This window comes from Myxine glutinosa, chromosome 11 (assembly GCF_964187855.1).
Source record: "Myxine glutinosa chromosome 11, kmMyxGlut1.1, whole genome shotgun sequence".
NCBI classification, from domain to species: domain Eukaryota; kingdom Metazoa; phylum Chordata; class Myxini; order Myxiniformes; family Myxinidae; genus Myxine; species Myxine glutinosa.
Window position 1 is genome coordinate 26,284,543 of NC_136271.1, and position 15,066 is coordinate 26,299,608.

At 48.4% G+C, this 15,066-nt stretch overlaps 1 protein-coding gene across 2 annotated transcripts in view; it reads right to left on the reverse strand.

Moving 5' to 3' along the window:
- The window catches only part of LTA4H (leukotriene A4 hydrolase), a 231,831-nt gene that overhangs the window by 29,065 nt on the left and 187,700 nt on the right, over positions 1-15,066 (reverse strand). For both annotated transcript variants that reach the window (XR_013624929.1, XM_078786493.1), the window contains 2 exons: positions 12,152-12,265; positions 11,039-11,121 (listed from right to left, as the gene is read on the reverse strand). Coding sequence is in view for 1 of the 2 variants with exons in the window: in XM_078786493.1 (XP_078642619.1) it covers positions 11,039-11,121; positions 12,152-12,265 (197 nt within the window). In the remaining variant the exon portion in view is untranslated. The remainder of the gene's footprint in view (positions 1-11,038; positions 11,122-12,151; positions 12,266-15,066) is intronic.

Below are 15,066 nucleotides of genomic sequence, written 5' to 3' on the forward strand. Positions count from 1 at the left end.
CTCGGCGACACGCGCCCTTCCGAGCGAATGGACTACATGCTTTCACTGCTCGGCGAGCACTCTCCGGCATTCCTGTTCCGGGAGCTGTTCCTCCGTCAGCTGCCTAACCCGGTACGCCTCGCCCTGGCAAGCACGACGATCACAGATCCCCGGGCCCTTGCCAGAGAAGCCGACAAGATCTCCGCCGCAGGACAGCGCATCGCAGCGGCGACATGGGACCCACCGCCGTCCGACGCAACACCCATGGCGCCCGAGCACCCGGCACGGTCGACGGCCGAACTGCCGACGCAATTGGCGGCCGCTCTACCGAGCCGACCACCTCCAGCACGACGACCGAGGCCTCCACCTGACCAAGCGTGGTGTTACTATCATGCCAGGTTCGGACAGAAGGCCCGGACATGCCGACCCCCGTGCACCTTCGGCAGGCCGGGAAACGGCCGGGCTGGCGTTCATTACCAGCCATGAGCGCCGGCCACACGGGCAACTTACTGTTCATCACGGATAAAGCGTCCGGACGGCGCTTCCTGTGCGACACCGGCGCCCAACTGAGCGTCATACCCGCCTCTGACCAGGACAGGCAATCCGCGGTTTGCGGCCCCTCCTTGGTTGCGGCCAACGGATCGACTATCCGCACCTTCGGCCCGCGCAACGTCACCCTCTGCTTCGGCGGCCAACGCTTTGCTTGGACGTTTGTAACCGCCAACGTGCCCATGGCTCTGCTAGGCGCCGACTTCCTCTGCGCACACGGACTACTGGTGGACGTCCAACGGCGTCGTTTAATCAACGCTGAAACCTTCAGCTCCCTGGTATGCACATTGAGCAGCTCCGCGCCGACCGAGCTGGCATGCACCGTCCCGGCGGCGAACGAGTTTGCTCGCCTGCTCACGGAGTTCCCGGCCCTCACGCGGCCGACGTTTTCGGCCGTCGCAGTACGGCATGGGATCGAGCACCACATACCAACCACGGGCCCGCCGGTCTACGCCAGGGCCCGCCGCCTCGACCCAGCCAAGCTCGCCGTAGCGAAGGCCGAATTCGACGCGTTGGAGCACCTCGGCATCGTGCGGCGCTCCGATAGCGCGTGGGCCTCGCCACTGCACATCGTGCCAAAGCCGGGGGGTGGATGGCGCCCGTGTGGCGACTACCGCCGTCTCAATGACGCTACCACCCCCGACAGGTACCCGATCCCGCATATCCAAGACTTCTCCGCCCGTCTGGCGGGACGGGTCATTTTTTCGAAAATTGATCTCATACGGGGATATCACCAGGTACCTGTCAGGGCGGCCGACGTCCCTAAAACGGCAGTCATCACGCCGTTCGGCTTATTCGAATTCTTGCGGATGCCGTTTGGTCTCAAGAACGCGGCTCAGGCGTTCCAGCGCTTGATGGACGGCGTGCTGCGTGACCTGCCGTTCCTTTTCGTTTACCTGGACGACATCCTCGTCGCCAGCACGTCCCGGGCCGAGCACCTCCTCCACCTCCGAACACTGTTCGGGCACCTCAGCGAGCACGGCCTCATCGTCAACCCGGCCAAATGCCACTTCGGCACGACGGCCGTTGATTTTTTGGGCCACCACATCACCAAGAACGGGGCCGTGCCGCTGCCAACCAAGGTCGAGGCCATCACCACGTTCCCGCGTCCCCGCACCATAAAGGCCCTGCAGGAATTCCTGGGAATGGTGAATTTTTATCACCGCTTCGTGCCCCGCGCTGCTCAACTCATGCGGCCCCTCTACGAAGCCCTCCGGGGCAAGCCGGCCAAGCACGACATCGCCTGGTCCGCAGCAATGGATGCGGCCTTCCAACGCTCAAAGCGGGCCCTCGCCGACGCAACACTGCTCGCTCACCCGGTGCTCAACGCTCCCATCGCCCTCACCACGGATGCCTCCGACTACGCGGTGGGCGCCGTACATGAGCAATGGGTGAACGGGGTTTGGCAGCCACTCGCTTTTTTCAGCCGGCAGCTCCGGCCGAACGAGCTCAAATACAGCACGTTTGACCGGGAGCTCCTCGGTCTTCACCTGGCCGTCCGCCATTTCCGCCACCTCCTGGAGGGCCGACCTTTCACGGCGTTCGTCGACCACAAGCCGTTGGTTTACGCCATGGCCAAGGTCACGGAGCCATGGTCGGCCCGCCAACAGCGCCACCTCTCCGCCGTGTCGGAGTTTACCACGGACATCCGGCACGTCGCCGGCAAAAACAACGCCGTGGCCGACTGTCTTTCCCGGGCCAGCGCGAACGCGGTCCACCTGGGCGTGGATTTTGCGCTTATGGCGGCGGACCAAACCACCGACACCACGGTGCAAGCCCTCCGGGCGGCGGACACGGGCCTCCGCCTGGCCGACATCCCCTGCGCGGACACTGTCCTGCTCTGCGACGTCTCCCAGGGCCAGCCTCGCCCCATCGTGCCCGTCACCTGGCAACGCCGCATCTTCGCCTCCCTCCACGGCCTTTCCCACCCGGGCCGGAAAGCTTCCCAGAAGCTGGTGTCGGCGCGTTTCGTCTGGCACGGCCTTCGTCGGGACGTCCGCGATTGGACCAGCACCTGCACGGCCTGCCAACGGGCCAAGGTCCACCGACACACCCAGGCCCCGCTGGCACCTTTCACCGTGCCCGAACGACGTTTCGACCACGTCAACGTGGATCTGGTGGGCCCCCTCCCCCCGTCACGGGGGTTCACACACCTGCTCACCATGGTGGACAGGACCACCAGGTGGCCGGAAGCCGTTCCCCTCGTCTCCACCACCACCGCCGACGTGGCGCAGGCTTTCATCGCCACCTGGGTCGCCCGCTTCGGCGCACCGGCGGACATCTCGTCAGACCGCGGACCACAGTTCACCTCCGAGCTGTGGGGCGCGGTCGCCCGCAACCTGGGGGTCAAGCTCCACCGTACTACGGCCTACCACCCCCAAGCAAACGGGTTGTGTGAGCGATTCCACCGCTCCATGAAGGCCGCGCTCATGGCCGGCCTTCAAGACGGCGGTTGGGCCGACCGGCTGCCGTGGGTCCTTTTGGGCCTTCGCACGGCCCCCAAGGAGGACCTCCAGGCATCCACCGCCGAGCTTGTCTATGGCCAGGTGCTACGCGTCCCGGGCGAATTCGTGCCCGACGCTACCAGTCCCTGGTCCGCAGCTCACCAGCGCTCGGACCTCCAGGAGGCCGCCCGACGGTTTGCCCCCGTGCCAACATCCCACCACGGTGACCCCCAGTCCTACGTCCCCCCAGCACTCCGCACAGCGGAGTATGTTTTTGTGCGTCAAGACGCACATCGGTGGCCACTCCAGCCGTCGTACGACGGGCCCTTCCGGGTGCTGCGACGGGACGACAAGTCGTTCGTCATCGACATCGGCGGCAGGTCGGACCGGATTGCAGTGGACCGCCTCAAGCCGGCGCACGTGGACGTCGACCACCCACCACGGGTGGCCCTTCCGCCACGGCGAGGCCGCCCCCCGTCCACGGTGCCCCCCACTCGAACGCCCACCACCTCACCGGACCCCCTCCCACGACCCGCCAGGGGTCGCTTCGGCCGGGTCATCAGGACCCCCCTCAAATTGACCCTGCCGGTGCAAGTCGATTCTGGGGGGACGTGTGTAGCGGCTGCCGCTGGGTTTTCACAATCGCCTTGCACCTATCAAGGACGCGGAGCGATCACCATGCCGGGCTCGTCCAGGACGCCCGGGCAGGCTCGCCCTCAACTTGCCAGGCCGCAGCCAGGACGCTGGGCCACGCCCCCTGGCGCCGGGCCTGGGCAAACCCCCTGGGATAATAGATATATATTGCTGACCGATAAACGGGTTTTCAGAGTGCCTGAGTGTTTGATTTCATTAAAGCAACTCGGATGAATTCTAGCTTTTTGTCGCGTCCATTCTTCCGATCGACGTGGGAGCCCCAGCTCCTTCAATATCGTATCTTCTTCTTCTTCAGCATTTTTAGCCCACTTCAAGTGGTATATAGCATGGTATTTCAAAAAGTTGTAGACGAGTTGTGGCAAAACTAGGTGGATTAGTTTGTTAGGTGACAGAAACAAGCTGATTCGATTTTGATTCAGGTCTCACCGATCAATTGGATACAAAACAAACAGTTCAGCCTGGTGGAGGTATGCACTCTACCGAATACCGTCCGAGTTCAACATATTTTTAATCACTATTCTCGATGTTGAAAGTACAACTTGGTTAAATCTCGAGGAATACCTTTCTATTTCTGATGGAAAAAGGCATGTCGTATTTTTAAAAATGACTAAGTCTGAAAAAGTAAGTTTGTAAGTCTGAAAAATTATGTGTCCAACCCACCCCTTCCTCACCCTCTCCCGTCACCCCAATTCTCACCCCTCTCCCATTTGGATCCTAAGTATAATGATGGCAGAGTAGAGAGGACACTTGTACCACTATCTCAGAAATTATTAGATGAAGGCCAAGTGAAAACAACTATTAACTCGATATCTGCGATCGCCCATGACTTACCCTTGGCTCATGATCCAATGATCCCATATGTTTTGGACCGATATATGACTTGACCTTAACCTTAACAACATTTATGGATAGAGTGTAAATTAAGAAAATGTGTCCCCATCTACACCCTAACCATTAAACTCAAAATAATGAAAATCAGAGGAAAATGATTCAAGTTATGATCAAAAAGGTGTGTTTTTTGTTAATTATGTCACAATCCAAAAAAGTAGGGCAACGTCACTAATCAAATATCAGATGCACAATTTAAATGCAAGTCCACTATTATGATGCAAGAATACATTGCAAGGCCAAGATTCCGTATTGGCAAAATTGAGCGATGACCAAAAAAATCAATGCCCTTTGCGCTAGGCTATCTAGTGATTTCGTTTCGTTCTGATCGGACATAACTTCGTCGAGTTTTGGTGAAAAATACTTAAATGTCTGTAATCGGGTCATGACGTAAAAAACTTTCAAGTCAAAAAATTTCAGCCACATATATTATTGATGAAAAATTTAATTTCGAAAGTCCAAACGGGCTCAGAGATACAGAAAGGAAATGAGGAGTATATAATACAACAACAACAACAACAACATGCATTTTAAAGGCCATTTTCCCTGCTAGAGCGGGGGTTAGCCTTGCGGTCCCCATGACAATCTTCTCCATTTTGCCCTATTTTCTGCATCTCTCCTTGTTAACCCCCTTGCCCGCATTTCTTCTTCCACCATCTTTAGCCAAGTCTTTCTCGGTCTTCCCCGTCTTCTACTTCCTTCTACATTCATTTCCATCACTCTTCTCAACCAGTCACTTTCATCCGTCCTCAACACATGACCAAACCATCTCAACCTGTTCCTCTTCACAGCATCAATCACAGGCTCTATTCCCATCATCTTTCGCAATTTATCATTTGTCTTCCTCTCTCTCAACGATACTCCGCACATCCGTCGAACCATTCGCATTTCCACCCTTTCCAACCTTCGTTGCTGCTCTACGTTCATTACCCATGTCTCGCTCCCATAAATCATAACGCTTCTCACACATGCAGCATACACCTTTCCCTTCAGCTTCAACGACACTCCCCTCATCATCAGCATGCCACTCAATTCCCGAAACTTCTTCCATGCACATCTCACTCGAGCAACTGTTGCCGAGTCTGATCCACCTTCTCCATTCAGCATGTCTCCGAGGTAGCCAAATGTTTTCACACCTTCCAGCTTCACGCCATCTCCAAGATCCAACTCAACATTTCCTCCATCTGCAGCTCCCTCTGTGCACACCTTACATTTGAATGTAGCTGCCACACTGGTTAATGACCCTCTCAGACCACTACATTTTTGATGAACCCACTCAGCGCACATTGTACACTGAATGGAGTTCACTCCGACACCCTTCCTACACACAGCACAGGGCCACTTCCCAGTTCTTTCCACCTCACCACATGCTTTACCACTTGCCATCACCTTCGTCTTTCCGATATTCACCTTCAGACCTTTTGTCTCCATACATTCCTTCCACGTGTTCATCTTTTCCTTCAGTCCATCCATACTTTCCGCAATCAACACCAGATCATCTGCATACATCAACTCCCACGGTAAACCCTCCTTTACGTTCTGAGCCAGCACCTCCATCACAGCTACAAATAGTAGTGGACTTAGTACCGACCCCTGATGCACTCCCACCTTCACCTCAAACTCACCACTGTTCCCGTCCTTCGTCCTTACAGCTGTGCGTGCTCTTTTGTACATTGCCATCACTACTCTGATCAACCATTCCTCCACTCCTAACTTCCTCAATGCCCATGTCAATACTTTGCGTGGAACCCGATCGAATGCTTTCTCCAGATCAACAAACCCAAGAAACAACTTCTTCCTCTTCTCCATGTACTTCTCCTGCAACTGCCTCACAATGAAAAGCGCGTCTGTCGTTCCTCTTCCTGGCATAAATCCAAACTGCATTTCGTCGATCTTCACTTTCTTCCTTATCCTCCTCTCCAACACCCTTTCCAATACCTTCATTCCATGCTCCAATAACTTTATCGCTCGGTACGAGCCACACTCCAGAGGGTCACCTTTCCCCTTGTATAGAGGGACGAGGGTACTCAGTTCCCAATCCACTGGAATGCGGCCTTCTTTCACCACCAGATTACAGATCTCTGTCATTCTCTTCACACCCCAACTTCCTGCTGCCTTCAACATATCTCCCACAACATACAGTATATAATGAAAAAAACAAAACCTAAATTATTGTTCAGTACTCCGAGGGGTCATATAAACTCGAGAGTACCATAAAAAAATTGAGAGTGCAAATTGTCGAACTCCCCCGCCCCCACAACAACTAAAAGCCTCCACTAACCCATAAGGGAAGGCTTAAGTGGAGTCACACTTGGTAGAGTGCTTAGTTTAGTTTCCAGCAGGCTGAACAGTTTACGCTTTGTATTCCACTGATAGTGGCAGAAGGCGAAGGGTACGGGAGCAGAAAAAGCAGAGCATGAAAGTTATAAGGCAGCCAAGAAGGCTGCAAAGAAAGAGGTAGCAAAGGCGCAGGAGGTATGTAGGAAAATGTTCGGAGAACGCTTGGATTCGGAAGAGGGTCAGAGAGCGGTATTCAGGATTGCAAAGCACATAGCGAAAGAGAGGTGTGATGTGATGGGGGTGAGTTGCTTGAAGGATGAAGTGGGACAAATTGTTGTGGACCCAGATGGAATTAAAGGAAGATGGAAAAGATATATGGAAATGCTGTTGAATACAGAGAATGAATGGGATGGCAAATACAGATGGTAACCCAGTTTTAGGACCGGCAGAGAAGATAACTGAGAAGGAAGTTGAGGAAGTGATAAAAGCAATGAAGAGTAGAAAAGCAGGAGGGCCGACGGGAGTTGTGGGAGATATGTTGAAGGCAGCAGGAAGTTGGGGTGTGAAGAGAATGACAGAGATCTGTAATCGGGTGGTGAAAGAGGGCCGCATTCCAGTGGATTGGGAACTGAGTACCCTCGTCCCTCTATACAAGGGGAAAGGTGACCCTCTGGAGTGTGGCTCGTACCGAGCGATACAGTTATTGGAGCATGGAATGAAGGTATTGGAAAGGGTGTTGGAGAGGAGGATAAGGAAGAAGGTGAAGATCGACGAAATGCAGTTTGGATTTATGCCAGGAAGAGGAACGACAGACGCGCTCTTTATTGTGAGGCAGTTGCAGGAGAAGTGCATGGAGAAGAGGAAGAAGTTGTTTATTGGGTTTGTTGATCTGGAGAAAGCATTCGATAGGGTTCCACGCAAAGTATTGACATGGGCATTGAGGAAGTTAGGAGTGGAGGAATGGTTGATCAGAGTAGTGATGGCAATGTACAAAAGAGCGCGCACAGCTGTAAGGACGAAGGACGGGAACAGTGGTGAGTTTGAGGTGAAGGTGGGAGTGCATCAGGGGTCGGTACTAAGTCCACTACTATTTGTAGCTGTGATGGAGGTGCTGGCTTAGAACGTAAAGGAGGGTTTACCGTGGGAGTTGTTGTATGCAGATGATCTTGTGTTGATTGCGAAAAGTATGGATGGACTGAAGGAAAAGATGAACCAGTGGAAGGAATGTATGGAGACAAAAGGTCTGAAGGTGAATATCGGAAAGACGAAGGTGATGGCAAGTGGTAAAGCATGTGGTGAGGTGGAAAGAACTGGGAAGTGGCCGTGTGCTGTGTGCAGGAAGGGTGTCAGAGTGAACTCCATTCAATGTACAATGTGCGCTGAGTGGGTTCATCAAAAATGTAGTGGTCTGAGAGGGTCATTAACCAGTGTGGCAGCTACATTCAAGTGTAAAGTGTGCACAGTGGGAGCTTCAGATGGAGGAAATGTAATGTAATAAAAGTCTTATAACTGATAAAGATTATACTCAAGCACAAAATGTTTGGAAAAAGTTTAATATAAAGAACCTTGGAGAGTATCATGATTTCTATCTTAAAACTGATGTCTTACTATTGGCTGATGTATTTGAGACTTTTAGAAGCGTCTGTCATAATAAAAATTCCGATGGATTAGACCCTGCTCACTATTACACTGCTCCTGGTTTGGCTTGGAGTGCTATGTTAAAAATGACAAAACAGAATTTAGATTTAATCAGTGATGTAGATATGCTTTTGATGATAGAAAAGGCTAAAAGAGGAGGAATATCACAAGTCTGTTCGAGTAGATATGCTAAAGCCAACAACAAATATCTTCCTAATTATGATGCTACAAAAAAAAATAAAAACAATAACCACCTTTAGAGGCCATTTTTGATGCTACAAAAGATAGTTCTTATTTGATATATTATGATGCTAACAATTTGTATGGATGGGCTATGTCTCAAGCCCTACCTTATGGAGAACTTAGGTGGGTTAAAGAGAAAGATTATGAAAAGGTTTTACAGGCTATCGTTATCTCTACACAAAAAGAATTGGATGAAGCTAAAATTGGATATTATTTTGAGGTTGATTTGAAATATCCCAAAGAACTTCATAATAAACATAAAGATCTGCCTTATGCTCCTGATAAAGGAAGACCAAAAAAAGAATGGTTAAGTGATTATCAACAATCATTAAATACCAAAGGTAAATCAACAGAAAAATTACTTACTACATTATGTAATAAAGCCTGGTGTTGGTTTAGCGGCCTAGGGTGCCAGCTTAGGATCCAAGGATCCTGGGTTCGAATCCCGGTCGATCGCTGAATTAACGCCAGGGGGGTTGACTCAGCCTGTCATCCTTCCGAGGTCGGCTAATTGAGTACCAGTTCACTGGTAATTCCCTGCTTGTCGTAAAAAGGCGACAAAAAGGGTTGGCGGCAGGAAGGGCATCCGGCCATAAAACATTGCTTCAAAAAGGGGACCAAAAAACAACAACAACCACGGTCCCAGAAAAAGGCCAACCCCCACTTTGCGGGGAAAAATGGCCTCTAAAGGTGGTTTTTTAAATTTTATTATGTAATAAAGGAAATTATGTTTTACACCAAAGGAACTTGAGGCAATGTTTATCAGCAGGGTAAAGAGTGAAGAAGATTCATAGTTTTAAATTTTAACCAAAGTCATTGGTTGAAGGAGTATATTGATTTTAATACAAAGAGAAGAACAGAGGCAAAGACAGATTTTGAGAACAACACCATTATATATAAGTGACTTATACAACATTTATCCCCTACTCACGATACTTGCGAAATCCCTAAAATAAGTTTTGGCCTATGATGACCTTTTGGCCTATGCTGATCTCAAAAACAGTAGCTGGTTGAATTCAGTTAGCTGATATATAAATGCTATTCAAATTTCAAGTCAATCGGATGAAAACTGAGGATTTTAGAAATCTGAAAAAAAAGTGGTTGACCTTTGGCCTATGTTGACCTTGTGACCTATGTTGAACTAAAAAATAGTTGTTGGTTGCATTCAGTTAACTGATATGTAAATCCCATTCAATTTTCAAGTCAATTGGATGAAAATTTTGGATTTTAGAGATTCTAAATTGTTGTTGACCTTTGGCCTATGTCGACCTTTTGGCCTATGCTGATCTCAAAAATAGTTGGTGGTTGAATTCAGTTAGCTGATATGAAAATCCTCTTCAAATAAAGTCAATCGGATGAGAATTGAGGATTTTAGAAATTTGAAAAAAAGTGGTTGACCTTTGTTGACCTTTTGACCTCAAAAATATATAGGATTTTGTCGGACCACGAACTCTACCATTTGGTGAAGTTTCGTGAAGATCGGTTTCAAATTGTGACCTGTAGGGAAGTATAAGTGAGTGGACAGACAAACGCACAAAAACACACAAACAAACAAACACACACAACACAAACACACACAACACAAACACACACAACACAAACACACAAACCGGAGTGATCAACATACTTGGAATTTTTTATTTTTTTTGCCAAGTCACAAACAGACAGAATAATGCACAAGACCAACCAATACTTGAAAAATCTTCGATTTTCGCAAGTAATAACTATTTGCTGCATCTGCATTACAAAGCACACAAGGAAATGCAGGCACCGGAGGAGGCCACTTGGGACATCAAGCCCGTGTCATCTCCACGTTCCCGATCACGCAACGGACACAATCACTATCAGTGAACCCCTTTTCTTTCACAATACAGTACACATATGACTAACTACATATTCCCACACAAAATAATCGGACATCTTCAACATAGACACAATTTATGCAGTGTACAGTGCACGGCAGTTGTGCCACCGCACGGACTGTGTCATTGTGCGCACTGTGCAACGTGCGTGCTGTGTGCACCTGGAAAATCATAAAAATTGAAGTACAGTCCTGTATTCCATATTCACCTTGACAATACACAAAGGAAGCAAATGAATGCAGAGCAGGGTACATTACCTTATCAATACTGCACGAGATATTTCACAAAGTTTTGCATTCGGACAACAGACAGACGTAGAAACATTAGGTCTGCATGAGCAACCCTTGCATATGTTATGATCCAAGGACAAAACACTTGCATCTACTTCCCAACCGTTCATGGTCCAAATTCTGCCCCATATTGGGAGTGTTAAGACAGGCTGCTTATACTTCAACCTTACGGTTGTTGAAAAAGTAAATGATGTGATTTTTCAAAACTCACCGGAAGCGAATTTCATAGTTAGTGACGTCATTCAAGTTGTATGCCTGCTGCATCATTTGCACGTGTTTCACAGAGAATGGGGGCTGCAGGCAGGACAACAGAAGAGTGAGGTACAAGGTGAATATATATTTCAAACAAGGTGTAATTAGACGCCATGACGTCAACTGGTATTCCTCCGCCCACATTGTCTTTGCTTACTCTAACTTTGACCTAAAAAGCCTTAAGACCTCCACCTTAGGACCTCACCTTCATATATAATCTGTACATATGTATCATGGTACAGTTTATTTCAAATCCCAACCTCAATAACATTTTTACCTAACATATAACCACTGACCTTTGACCTATTGACCCAAAAATCGAATTAGTTCATCTTTAGATTATATATAAAACATATGAATGAATGAATGATCGTTTTAAGGCCAATTTCTCCGCTAGAGCGGAGGTTAGCCTTGTGGGCCCCATGACAATCATGGTTCCCTGTTTGAGGCAATGTTTTTATGGCCGGATGCCCTTCCTGATGCCAACCCTTGGTCGCCCTCTTACGATGCGCAGGGATACGGTGTACCTATTCTAAATCGGGGTACACACCAGGATCATTCATCCCAGCAAGCTGGTACTCAATTTGCCGACCTCGGAAGGATAACAGACTGGCATTAAAATTCAGCCATCGACCGGGATTCAAACTCAGAATTCTAGGATCCCAAGCCGGCACCCTAACTGCCAAGCCAACACCAGGCTAGATTATTATATAGAAAATCCTGTACCAAATTTGATTTTAATCCCTCCAGCTGTTTTCAAGCATCACATTTTTACCTGACATGACCTCTGACCTCTTCATGCCGAAATCAAATCGGTCATCTTTACATCATTATACAAGAATTGTACCAAGTTTGACTTAGACCCCCTCATCCGTTGTTAAGTACTTGTCGTAGTACTTAACATAATGCTTCCGGTGACTTCGTCAGTGGAGGCATAAAAAGGTCACATCATAAGCTCAATTCCAAGAATACATTCTGCGTGTCTTTAAAAGACTCAATGTCCATTTCAATGTATTCCCATAAAATCCATTCTTAGGTCAATGTTTTTTGTGCGATAGAACATTTCACACACCGGTGTTTGTTCTTCTTGAGCCTGCAATAATTCACCCAAGAAGTAGATAACTTGCTTTGAGTGCATGTCCTGCAGGTCTGCAGGTCCAAACGCATGGAGATCTTCTTCGCCAGCCTGAGTGCAAAGTCAAGTGTGGAGTGCACGGACCGACGATAGCTGGACAAGCTTTGCGTGCAAATAAAACCATTTCGACACACGCGCGGACACAATGCAATGTTGACAAATGCATGCCGCTGTTGAGAACCGATTTGCCACTTATTAACAATCAACCAAACACTGACTAAACAATGACCTAGGCATTTTCTCCTCGTGAGCTATCGTTGGCAGCCAAGCATTATGCAACTTAACTTACCAGTCTATTATATCAAAGATGAGATTTTTCACAAGGGCTACTGTGTAGCCTTGGGCTATTCTTTTAGGCTAATGTAAAGGTCAGTTTTGCTTATAACCGATAAAGTAGCTTTCCTTTTTTTTTACCATTTTGTGGTTATAGGTGAGAGGCATGATTGGCGTTGACTTTACCTTGAAAACAATGTTGGATATTTGGAGCCAATGAAAAAACAGCTCATCTCAGGTACAGAAACTATTTATTACCTCCGCCTTGTTTGTTACTTGCAAAATCGAAGAATTTTCAAGTATATTGGTCGGTTGCGTTTGTGGTTCTGTCTGTCTGTCTGTTTGGCTGTCTGTCTGTTTGTCTGTATGTTTGTCTGTCTGTTTGTCTGTCTGTTTGTTTGTCTGTCTGTTTGTCTGTCTGTTTGTCTGTCTGTTTGTCTGTCTGTTTGTCTGTCTGTTTGTCTGTCTGTTTGTCTGTCTGTCTGTTTGTCTGTCTGTCTGTTTGTCTGTTTGTCTGTCTGTTTGTCTGTCTGTCTGTCTGTCTGTCTGTTTGTCACCAGCCTACAGGTCGCAATTCTAAACCGATCGTCACGAAACTTTACCAAGTTGTATGGGTCGTCCCAATTGAGAAGCCTATTGTTTTTGGGGTCAAAATGTCAAAAGGTCAACATAGGCCAAAGGTCACCAACTTTGCCAAATTTTTAAAATCCTCAATTTTCATCTGATTGACTTGAAATTTGAAGAGGACTTGCATATTTGGTCACGGAATTCAACCACCAAGTATTTTTGAGGTCAACATAGGCCAAAAGGTCAACATAGGCCGAATTTCTAAAATCACCAATTTTCATTTGATTGACTTGAAATTCTAAGAGGATTTACATATATGGTCACTGAATTCAACCACCAAATATTTTTGAGGTCAACATAGGCCAAGTTTTTAAAATCCTCAATTTTCATCCGATTGACTTGAAAATTGAACAGCATTTGCACATTGAGTCACTAAATAGGGAAACTAACTATTTGAGGTCAAGAGGTCAACTCAAGGTCAACCTTCCAAAATGATCATTTTTCATCTGAAAAATCGTCACTTTTCTTCCTGTTGACCCGAGCTTTGATCAAGATTGTCAATTTTAATCTTGATGAAATGGACAATTTGCTGTTCAATGGAATTTTTTTTCTTGGGGGTGGGGGGCGGATTTTGCAAGTATCGTGCTCCGCATGACGTCTTCTTGTTTGTTTGTCTGTGAGCAAGATATCTCAAAAAAGCAGGAGGTGTTGAGGGGGAGAGAGGGGGTGGGGGGGGGGGGGGGGGTTGAGGGTCTTTTGGCTCCTGCGGGTACTTTAGGTTAAGTATTTCAGATTACATTTCTGGGTGGAGTCAGGTCAGCTGTCCAACCAATGGGTGAAGAGCAGGCATACATACATACAAACACTTGCTCCATTATATATATACTAGCAGAGTACACGCCCTATGGGCGATCTTGTTCGAAGCGTGCAACACATTTTTCTGCCATCTGATATTTTCTGCTGACACAACTACTTTGACTTGGATTTCTTGCTGATTTCCTTTGGTAATATTGCTCTTGCTGATTTCTGTTCAACTTAGGTGTCCTTGGTTTTTGAGGCATCTCAATTTTCCAGAAAACAAAACAAAATATCAAACGTCACCCGAGCTAACAATACCCACAACCAACCCACCCCCCCCCTCTTTCCCCTCCCCTCACAATCCCCCATCAAGCATGAACCCCAGACCCCTCCCCCCTCCCCCCCACTCCACTTCCCCCCACAATCCCCCTTCAACCATCACCCTAGCTAACAATATCCAAGACCACCTTAACCACCCCTCTCCCTCCCCCATCCCCTCACAGTTGGCCATCACCATAGCTAACAATACCCATGACCGCCCCACAACCCTCACCTCACTCCACCACCCCTCACATTCCCCCATCAAGCATCATCCCAGTTAACGATACCCATTACCACCGCACACTCCTTACCCCACTCCACCATCCCCTCACAATCCCCTGTGAACCTTCACCCGAGCTAACAATACCCCAACAACCCCCCTCCACCTTCCCCCCACAATCCACCTTCAACCGTCACCCTAGCTAACAATACCCATGACAGCCCCACACCCCTCACCCCACTCCACCACCCCTCACAATCGCCTATCAACCATCACCCTAGCTAACAATACCCACATCCCAATCCCCGCCCCCCCCCCCCATCCTCCATCCCCTCACAATCCTCTGTCAACCGTCACCCTACCCGAGCTAACAAGGCCCCACGACCTCCCCCCCCCCCCTCATCACCTCCAATAAGTATAGGAATCTGAGCTCGCAATGCGCCGTTTCTCTATGTATTGTCGGCGGCAGGATCAAGGCGAGTTCACAATGTGACGTCACTGGCAATTTCGAAAATCGGTTTTTTTTAGGGTTGAGGACTCCAGGGTTTTCTAGTGTAGTCTAGGGTTTTCTTTGGCACTTTGTGATTGGCAAATAAATAAAAAATTCCCTTCAAATTCGACTGTGATTAATGATTGCCAATGGTTTTTTTTTTTCAGAAAAAAAAATTGCGTT